We start from the raw sequence: 10,626 nt of genomic DNA, 5'->3' as shown, positions 1-10,626 counted from the left end.
CTAGACATTATATTTTTGATTGTTGAAATCGATAGTATGTGAATTATCAAAAGGCTTACCATGATATGATGACATAATCTTGATTATGTTTACTAAACCACCTTGACAAGGACCTAGGTTATGTTGTGCGTATAATTTATCTGTAAATAATCTAGTACACCTCAATCAATTCTAGTTGTCTATTAATTTCAAATCTGATCATGTTTGTGTTAAACTTTCTCAGTTTCTAAATTACAAATTTTCATAAAAAATAATAATAAAAAAAATATCAAAATTTTCCTCAATAAAGATTTTGAATGTAAAATTTTCATTGTGTTTCAATCTTGAAAATAAATCGATTTATATCAATTAACCCATTAACCCGATACTAAAGAACTGATATAAATTGAAATTGTATAGAACCAAGATCAACTGAGGACTAAAGTTTCTTAACAATTTGGTTTCAAACTCTCTCATTCATGAACAAAAACCGAATCACCTTGATCGAAACGAAGCCAAACCGATCGTTTTTTTTTTTTTTTTTTTTGGTCACTGCAAGAAAAAGGGGTTAATAGGGGTGGATTTTAGGGGCGGTTTTTTTATGAGCCAGAATAAAAAAGACTATAGAGGCAGTTAGTTTTCATCTGCCCCTAAAAATTGGTATGAGGGGTGACGTTTTTATCCATCCCAGAACATATATAATTAGGGGCAGCTTTTTTTATTCCACTCTTAAAACTTAGGAATTAAGGGCGGTTTTTTATAATTTGTCACTAAAGTATACCCCATAAAGGCGGTTTATTGGGTCAGCTACAATAGCTTTCATTTTTTTATTAAAATATAAACATCAATTATCCTGTAGAGGCGGTTTAGTATCCGCCTCTAAAGTGATCAGAGGCAAAAACTACAGTGGTGCTTTTATCTCCGTCCCAATAAGTAATATTTTTTTAATAAAAATATCATAATAGACCATTGGAATGAAATTCGGAAGGCCCGCGCTTTTTTCCCAATCCCGCGCTCCTAAACCCTAACTTTACTCCATCTTTTAAAATTAGTAAAAGGGCCAGAGACTAGAGATTGACTTCTCAGTGATTGATGAGGGCGGCTGGATATGCTATAAAAAGGGAAGACTAGAGATCAACATCCTAAACTTTGCTTGAGAGCTTGAGAGCCTCTTCTCCAATCTCCACAGCATGAATCCTTTTTGCTTAGTTTCTTAATCCCTTTATCCCTTTCTACTTCTCCTAAATTCCTACCCTTTCCAAGAGCGTTCTTCCTCTCCCTTCCTTTTTGGTTCTGAAAGGATCTCCTGCATACTCCCTTGGATCAATAGGTGAATCCCTATGATCTCTGTTGCAGGCACTATGGTTTTGGGGGTGATCTCCACCTCCTTTCTGCAACTGCTATAATTCTCCGTCATGGCCTATTAGTTATAGCATCTGCTCACAGCGTCACCAACAGAAGCTTATTTAATCTCTGCTATCATCAATTTGACAGAGAATCGTTTGAATTGGGAATGTGATCCAACTACAATTGGGATTTCCGATTTCTTCCTCTGCGATGGTCTTCTTTGCATCTTCTTCCTAGAGGCCTGGCTTTGCCTTTAAAAGAGCATAACGAAGCATCTTCAGTAGGCTTTGTGTCTCTGCTATCGAAACCGTCGGCTTTTGTGCATTGAACACACTGGAGGAATGCACGGTAGTCCAACTACTACTCTAAGCCAAGGTACAACACCAAATCATCTTCATTCCTTAATTTTTTTTTTCTGAAGGTATTGAGAGGAACATGTGGATGACGAAGTCTTCATTTGGAGCCATGAAACTGGTTAGTGTCTTAAATCTAGAGGGTTTATATTCTATACCTAACAGCTTGTTACAGTTGTTCTTCCAACATCATTTTTCTGTTGCATTTGTACTCATTTAAAAAATTCCACCATGAATGGGAACCAACTTGAGCAGAGGTTCTTCTCTGTATAGAGAAGTGTTTTTTTCCCCCTTTTGCAAGCAATTAAATGGGCTGGTCACGAACTTATCGCTATTCTTTATTTTGGGGGAAATATGCTCTATTTTCTTTTGCTGGAAGCTGAGAGCAATGATCAGTCCCAACAGTGTTCCTTTGTGTGCATGTTTTCTGGATTTTTATCTCTAGTTTCTTTTTTCTTTCCATGTAGCATCTCAGTTATGTTGCCGTATCCCTCCATTTATGTTTTCCTGTTCTTATCATGGAGGGAGCCAAGTTGGAGTGGCTCACCTAATGCCATGTGTGGCCATAGTTAACACCAAATCTCCAAGCCAATCACTCGAGAGGCCTGGGTCGGTTAGGAACAAAGTTCATTCCTTTCCCTTGTTAGTATTCTTTTTCTATTTCTTGCGATCAACTCCTTGATTGTGTAGTTAAGTTAAGCTATTGTTATTGTTTTCCATGCTAATCTTGTTACATTTCTCATTATTAGCATTAGGAATAAAAGTTTTGAATTCATTTCTATTGATGCTGTTAATCTCATTTGTATATGAAGTATCAATATATCTGTACACCAAGTTTTAAATTTATAGATATTCTGTTGAAAATAGGAATGATTTATGCATGTGGTCTCATGTTTTGGGTGATTCTTCATTGTTCAATGGCTAAGGGGTGAACATAAAATGAACCGGATAGGTAGCAAATAGGACCATTGTTGTTTCAGATACTATTAGTTTTTAGACCGTGCACTCTATTTCAGTTCACTTCCTTGAGCTTTGTTTTTTATTCACATTTATAAAAATCATAGATGGTTGGCTTTATTATTTTTCGGAAACCTTTTTCTCCATTATCTACTAATCTTTGCTTTGATCTAAGTTGAAACGGAGAAACAACTTGGACGAACAAAGAAGTATTTGGAAGGGAAACAAGTGGAGAGAACCCAACGAAGGTGAGGATTTCACTCTTTATCTCAAAATTTGTTTTTCTTTTCTTCGAATTGAAATAAAAATGATGAATCTGTAAGCCACATTCAATCTCAGTAGATTTCAAAAACTATTGAATTTTCAATTGAGAACATGCATTGCATCCTTCACTTTGATTAATAGAATTTCAATAGGTGCTAAGTTAATGGGAATAATTACTAGAGATCAAGCTGCTACAGCCATGGGGATCTATGGTTGTCGAACTACATACATTTTTGCTCTCAAAAGACTACCCTGGCACCCATGAATCCCTTCTTGTGGATGAAAAAAAAAAAGCACTGAAATGACACACAAAGAGATAGACAATTCAACTGAAGTAGAAATTGAACTCAAGGGAAGGCTTGAGCAGACATGTCCCTAAGCATTTGTTCCAAATTTGAACATTCAATTTTACAAGAAATCATTTGTATTGTGGTGTAAAATTCTCACATCTATGTTAACTTAACAATTTTCGTACAAATGAGTCCCGGAAGTCAAAGCTTGGAAGTACTTTTGGAATTATTGGAGTAGTGATAGGTCTCTTCCTTCTTGGTTGCTTGCTCATTCTTGTGTGGAAGAATAGGTAAATCCTAAATGGGTTTACTTTATTATTATTTTATTTTTTTGCTAATTAGGGTAGATAATAAATATTTAATTTAATTGAACAAGTACTTTTTCTTCAAATAAGTTTGATACGATGGAAACCCAATTAAAGAATCTTTTATCAACCTTTTAAGAATTACATCTTGTTCACTTGACAAGTCTTGCACACTCTCTTTTACTATCGATGTGATATGAAATATAAACATTTGAAGTTGCATGCATTAAACAAATTATAGTATGCCTGTCTTAAGAGTTATTTTTATTTTTAGATATTTTTCATTGTCTTTTATAATTTATTGATTGTTATTTTTAACTAATATTTACTTTGAAAATAAGTTCTTTTGTTATCTATACATGTGTGATAGGTACCTGAGATTTTAGTGGTTACTATGAGTCACCATTACAGAGGATGCACTCTTCTTTAGCCAGCCATAATGCTTTTTCATTTTAACGAGGTAAAAGTGATATAAAAGTTATGATTTTCCAATATAAGTATTTATTAAATGATTGTGAAGTGTTAATTTTGTTAATATTGATTGCAGGAAGTACCCTAAAGATTCAAATATAATTAATGAAGAATGTGGTAAAGACCCTTTCAGAGTTATCCAACAACAGAGCTTGGGAAGCTTGGACTTGGAAAAGATACGAGCAACAAAGAACACTAAACTAGTAGTCTAGTAGTTGTTTCGTTTTTCTTAACATACAACATGAATTGTCGAGGGATTTGAGTTTTCTAAGATAGGATTTCTGATGTATAAAATATTATGATTCAGATGATGAATGTAATTTTTATTTTAGATTCATTTTGGATTTTAATGATTAGTATGATGAACAAGATATATGAATTAATATATATTTTGGATGTTAAATAGTTGTTACATGTTGTATATTGAATGAATTTTTATTTTAGATGTATTGTGTATTGAATGGATTATATGGGTCCAAGAAAACAAAAAATCCGTTGCTATAATTTTTTATCTGTAGCTATAAGTTGAAGCTATATTTTTCACAATTAAACTGCAATTAAAATTCATAGTTTAGATTTTGATGCACTAAAGTTTGTAACTAATATTTGTAGCAATAGCATTTCCTACACAAAATATTTGCCATTATAAATCTCAGCTACAATACTGGTGCACTCTGCAGTTAAAATCTATAGCTATAGATTTTGTGGCACAAAAAATCCGTCACTACAAAACGACAACTATAAATTATGGGCCACAAAATTCCGCAGCTAAAATCTATAGTTATAGATTTTTCTGCACAAAAAATATGCCACTACAAAAGCGCAGTTATAAATTTTGGAGCGTAAAATTTCGCAGCTAAAATCTACAGCTATAAATTTGCTGTGGAAAAAAAAGCGAAGTTAGAAATCCACAATAATAGATTTATAGCGAAAAAAAAAAAACTTCATTAACTCTTCTAAAAATAGATTGAAACTTTAGTGGAAAACATTTGATGTAAACCAAACTATATTTTAAAGCAAGTTTAAATGTAAAGTTAACTCATAAAAACACATTTAAAAAATATAAAAAATTATATATTTTGGTCAAATCTGAGTGATGCTCAATTTGTAGAGCATTAATTACTTTAACTACAAATGACCGTAAACAGTTACGGTTGATCGCAAAAATAGAGTGTCCTTCTAGTGAGGGTTTTATTGGATGGATGATACCACGGACAATAAGTTTATCATTGACAAAGAAAAAACTATTGCACCATGTAAGTCATGGATGACTGCAACAACTTACGGTTAACCATACACAACAAAATCAGGTTTCTAAGTTAAACCACCTACTTTCCTAAGGTCAATTCAGTTAGATCTTTAAGTGAGTTACTTACTTTGGGATTTTCTTTATCAACTCATCACACCATCCTTTGCTATGTGGAATCCTCCTTACTAAATAGGGTTCTATCTTTCTTACAAGATAGTAACACACAAGGTAGAATACCAAAACATATCAAGCAATGGTTTTCATATCCAAAACACATCATCAAGATAATATGTTCATTTAGGCTTAATGATTGTCAAAGATAGTGCCAATCCCTAAGAAAGATGGCAAAATTGGAATGTATATGGATTTTAGGGATCTAAATTAAGCAAGTCCATATAGATCGTCGTGGAATGAACTCAGAGTTTCTTCGTTTCGAACAAGGCGCTTTTAGCTGACCTCCTTCTCCTCATTTTCCTTTAGGATAGGATCATCATTTCCTTCTTTAACTTGCTTTTTTACCAAGTCTGATAGGTTGGTCACCCGGTAGCCGCTCTACTATGGAGCTACCGTGTATTTCCCATTATCCCACATTGATATTCTAGTAGAGAACACCGTAGGTCATACCCTCTTGTCCTTTATAGATGGATTCTCATGCTACAATCAAATTAAATGACCCTAAAAGCAAGGAGAAGATGTCCTTTATCACACAATGGGCATGCATTGCTACAAGATTATGCATTTCATGGTAAAAAATACCGAGGCAACTTATCAAAGAGCTGCCATCACAATCCTCCCTAACATGATGCATAAGGAAGTAGAGGTCTACGCTGAAGAACGTCAAGGCTACATCTTGATATGTTCATTAATAGGTCGTTCCCAGTGCAAGGGTGCTACCCGACGGACGCTCGACTAGTTGCAACCGATTAATAGCCTACCTTAGCATGACATTTTTAAAACCCATTTATATCCCACTTAGAGCTCATTTAGAGCTCGTTTACTAAGGCCGGCATGTTTAAAGACCGCTTAGAGCCTAGTTAGAGATAAATGTGCCATTGGCTCATTTAAAACCTCAATAAGACCTAATTGAAGACCATGACCAGCCCATTTATCCCAATTATTGGTATCCCAAGTAAAGACCAGTACCAACCGTTTATAAATGGGACCATGCCTAGCATATGTGGACCAATTACTTAAATGGGCCTTTCCTAATGCAAGGTCCTTAAAATGTGAAAGCCCAATTAGGTCAATCAAATTGAGCTACTAAATACTAAGTACACCCTTTTTTTTTTTGGTATACTATGCCCCTACCATATGTAACGACTAAGAGGGGAACCACAAACATCTAAGGAAGCTATGTCTGACTTACAAATGATTATCGATTGTTCATATTACATGGACCGATCGATAGCCAAACCTATCGGTTTGATTTTGAAAGCCCTATAAGCTCGTTAATGAATTGCAAGTTGATTTTAGAACATCAAAATGGAAACATTAAGAAACCGCCCACTAGTACACAATTATTGACTAGGGTACTAGAGTTAGGTGGAGTGTTTTATTCAGTAATCCAAGAGGCATATCATATATTTCCCCCTCTCAACCCTATCCGACTGGTTCATCAATTGCATTACAGCCCTAACTAGAATTGATCCTGATTAATCTGATAGGACATGCTGGGTATTCAGTTGGGTGGCTGGGGACCTGTGAACTCTTAAGACAAGTGACAGAGATGAAATCAAATTCCCATTGAACCTTTATAAAGAAGTTAGAACAAATAAAAAATAAGAAGCTGTTATAAAGGGAATTAATCTAATGGTGAATGAAGGAGAAGGAGATGGAGAAGGAGAAAGAGAAGCAAAAGTAAGGGACTGACCGCATCTGAAATGGTGACCTCGTGTGGTCGTTTTCTTGCATATAAAAGTGGACCACTACTGCCACTGAAACCCTATTTATTTTGTACTCTATTCCCTATTAATGGCTTGAAGGACCACGAACAACCTTTTATTTGATCCGACTTTCAAAAGTCCTAGAACCCTAGAACCCTACAAACCTACAAACAACTTGCTCTGTTTTCCGTAAACTTACCCAACATGCATGCCATTGTTCTCTTTATTTTCTTGGATCGTGTGAAATGTGACACTCCCATGCACCATCTCTTCTCTGTTACTCACACCATACACTTCTCTGCGCCCCCCCCCCCTCTTCCTTTCCATGTATGCGCGCTTCCAACCTTTGTTCCTGTGCTTCTTCTTCCATGTAGATGTAACGACTTCTGAGAGAGAGAGAAAGAACCATATGAAGATGCAGTCATGCACCAGATATTATATATGGTGGATTAATGTTTTTTTGGCTAAATAGTTTTCTCAGATTTTTTTTTTTTGGTTAAAAGTCAGCAAGTGAATATCAATAACGAAGGGAAAATGAGAATGAATACAAAAAAATCCTATTGGACCACTATTCCACTTTCGGCATTGCCATCAGAAGATTAACAATCCAATCAATAGAAATAAAAATTACAGAAAACAATACCTAGGTCTCTATTGGAAATCCCAGCTTAAATCATACTTTCCAACTAGTAGAATTTTTAGTTGCCTCCGCTGCTTTGATTCCTAATACAACTCACTATTGCTTGAGAGTCACATTCAATCCATAACTTTTCCAACCCTTTAACAGATGAATATATCATACATTCGACAAAGGAAATACATTATAACCAAGAGAATAATTTACAATCATCAGTGCTGTATAATCAAATATATATATGCTTTTGTACAAACTCTTGTAGTATTGTTTTATCCAAATATCAGAATAATCCATTTCTGACATCTTCATACAGTCAAAGTAAATAACATACAAAGGTTTAGAAACGCCCTTCAATCTGAAAACTCAGTTTTCTTTGATATCTAACTTTTTTGAGAAAAAACTTGCTGTGTGGGTTCCTGAAGGGCCACAGCTGTCCTTATTTGGTTGACATTCATTATTGTTCTGAGAAAGAACAACCATAGGAGGTGTACTAAAGAAGGGTCTCATGGTTGGATTTATTGAGTAAATAGATGGTGTGAGAGAGTTTGGTAGGAGACCTTGTGAAGCTGAGCTCAACATCTGAATGTGACTGACTTGTCTCGGATCACTATCCACTGGAGCAATAACATAAGGAGGAATCATAGATGGTGTTGGTATCGGTGGATGTACCAATATCTGAGATCCTGATGATAGAGACAATGTAGAGGGCAATGACACAGCATTGAAGTTATCAGGATTTTCAGTTTGAGGTGAATAACCTAAAGACAAATTTGAAGGCTCCCAGTGATAGTAGGAATTGTATGGCATGGCATTATTAACAAAGCATGAAGCAGAAGAGGAATTGACTCTTGGACCATCAATAACCACTTGGTTATTCTGCTCATTTCTCTTCATCTTATTACTTTTCTCAGAAATTGTTTCTCTTGCAACTTCTTTACTCTTCCTTCTATTAGTCCAACATGCCGACTTGGATAATGAAGTTTTATATTCCACAGCAACATCATCTTTGAACTTTATCCCTCCCTTGCTAGATAATGAAGACTGATGACCCTCGTCGTCCTTTGCATAATCGGTATTTGCGTCAACAAGGGAAACAAGGGAAGATTGTGTTGCATCAATTTCTTCAGAAACTACCTTCAATTGTTGTTGGTATTGACCAAAGTTTCCGGATGGCATTTGGAGTGGAGGTAGTTCATCAATTTCATGTTTAGCAGCATTGAGCAACCAATCCACAACCTTGCTAGGTTGATTAAGCCCAAGCATATCTTGGAGATCATAAAGCTGAATAGCAGTTGGCACCGAAAGCCTAACACGCCTGTCTCTCAATCCCCTTATGGTGGATACTTTGCTATGCCTATCTTTTCCTCCAAAGGAACGGGAAACACGTACAATTCTTGGATCCATTAGCCCTGACCATGTTCTTGAACTAGATGATGCTTTGATCATCTTGTTTTCAATGGTGTTGCCTTCCTGCTTTGTTGGGAATTCTTTATTTCTAGGATTTTTGATCATCTTAGGTCTCTTGTCATTACTGTGTCATCAACTGAATCAATCGAAAAATTCCTAATGAAGTTAGTCATCCTTGTGTTCTATGTTATCAAATGAAAATTTCCAAAGAAAGCTACTTCATGCAATCTCCATTGCTCTCAGTTTCACGACATATAAAAAGAAAAATATAATTAGAGATCTGAGTGGGAAAAGAAGACTTTGTGCATATTTAATCTTTGAAATACAATTGTTTTCCTTATCTCAAGATAGAAATTGACATAAAGAGAGAATCCATGGCACATCCAAGTGTAGACTATTAAGTATTATTGTGGAAATTTTTTTGAATATGTGACAAATTGAAACAATATTTACTCTCAAAATTAAGAAATTTAGAACTGGAATTTGAATGAACAAGTAGGCTGACATCTGCAATCAATGGAAAGAAAATTACAATTTTCAACAGAACAAGTATATATTTTATCTAGTATCAGAAAGCAACAATAAATAACTACAAAAATAAGAGTTAGCATATAGATTTATAATGATTTTTTTTAATTTTAGATGCAAAAACTGAAAAGTCATGAGTGAAAGAACTTGAACAACTAGATTAACATGGATAAAAAATTATTGGAAAGTGACGCTATGAAGATCTCTGATATTAACTATTCACAAGTAGCATAGAACAGGAAATGGTATCAAACTCATGAGTGAAAGAAGCATGCAATAACCAGAAACAAGAGAAACCTAGCATGAACTTCACATGTAGATGGAAAAGAGTATAATTAAGTCCCATCCATCCTCTATTTGTATGAAAATTAGGGTCAAAAGATGTACTTACTTGAGGATTGGAATTTGGATTTCCTTGTGGAGAACCTGAGCTTGATTCTTGACCGCTTGGAGAGGAAAAGCATGCAGATCCAGTAACATAATTGCACACCTTTAAATTTCTGACTGAATTGAACTGAGTAGCAGAAAGTTCAACTTTGAACCCTAATTTTCTTGCAAGAAACAAACCTTACCAGAGACGCCGCTAGATTTCGAGAAAGAAAAGATGCTCCAATTTCACAAACCATGTTCCATATTAAGGTAAAGGAAAAGGTATGGTGCAATTGCAACCATGTGGCATAAATTGACAACCTGTCAAGAAAATGGGATAGTTATACTTTTCCATTTATTTTATTTTATTTTATTTTTTTCTCTACCATATATTGAGGTATTATTGCTTAAATAAGTTGGTATTTCTTTGCTTACATTTAATTTCTTCCTTCCTTCTCTTCAATTATAATTTCTTCCTTGTGTTAGTTACTGCAAAAGATTATCTTCCAAAATAAACAACAGTAAGAGGTAACTATAAGAGAGAAAATCACTGGTAAATGAGTCCAAAAACCTAAAACTTAACTATG

At 34.8% G+C, this 10,626-nt stretch overlaps 1 protein-coding gene and 1 long non-coding RNA gene across 2 annotated transcripts; one reads left to right on the top strand and one right to left on the bottom strand.

The window, feature by feature from the left end:
* The first annotated feature begins 1,031 nt into the window (after positions 1–1,031).
* On the top strand, positions 1,032–4,303 carry LOC122065825. The gene is made up of 4 exons (XR_006136117.1): positions 1,032–1,701; positions 2,812–2,884; positions 3,866–3,955; positions 4,043–4,303. It is a non-coding gene; the product is annotated as an uncharacterized LOC122065825 (long non-coding RNA).
* A 3,594-nt stretch (positions 4,304–7,897) lies between these two features.
* LOC122065827 (transcription factor TCP5-like) lies at positions 7,898–10,345 on the bottom strand. Its single transcript, XM_042629677.1, has 2 exons — positions 10,062–10,345; positions 7,898–9,278 (listed from the first exon to the last, which is right to left on the bottom strand). The coding sequence occupies exon 2, from the start codon at positions 9,245–9,247 to the stop codon at positions 8,099–8,101; it is 1,149 nt and encodes a 382-aa protein (XP_042485611.1). The 5' UTR covers positions 9,248–9,278; positions 10,062–10,345; the 3' UTR covers positions 7,898–8,098.
* Positions 10,346–10,626: the final 281 nt, after the last annotated feature.

Source organism: Macadamia integrifolia, unplaced genomic scaffold (genome assembly GCF_013358625.1).
Source record: "Macadamia integrifolia cultivar HAES 741 unplaced genomic scaffold, SCU_Mint_v3 scaffold2129, whole genome shotgun sequence".
In the NCBI taxonomy this organism is placed as follows: domain Eukaryota; kingdom Viridiplantae; phylum Streptophyta; class Magnoliopsida; order Proteales; family Proteaceae; genus Macadamia; species Macadamia integrifolia.
This window is presented reverse-complemented; position numbering and strand designations above follow the sequence as displayed.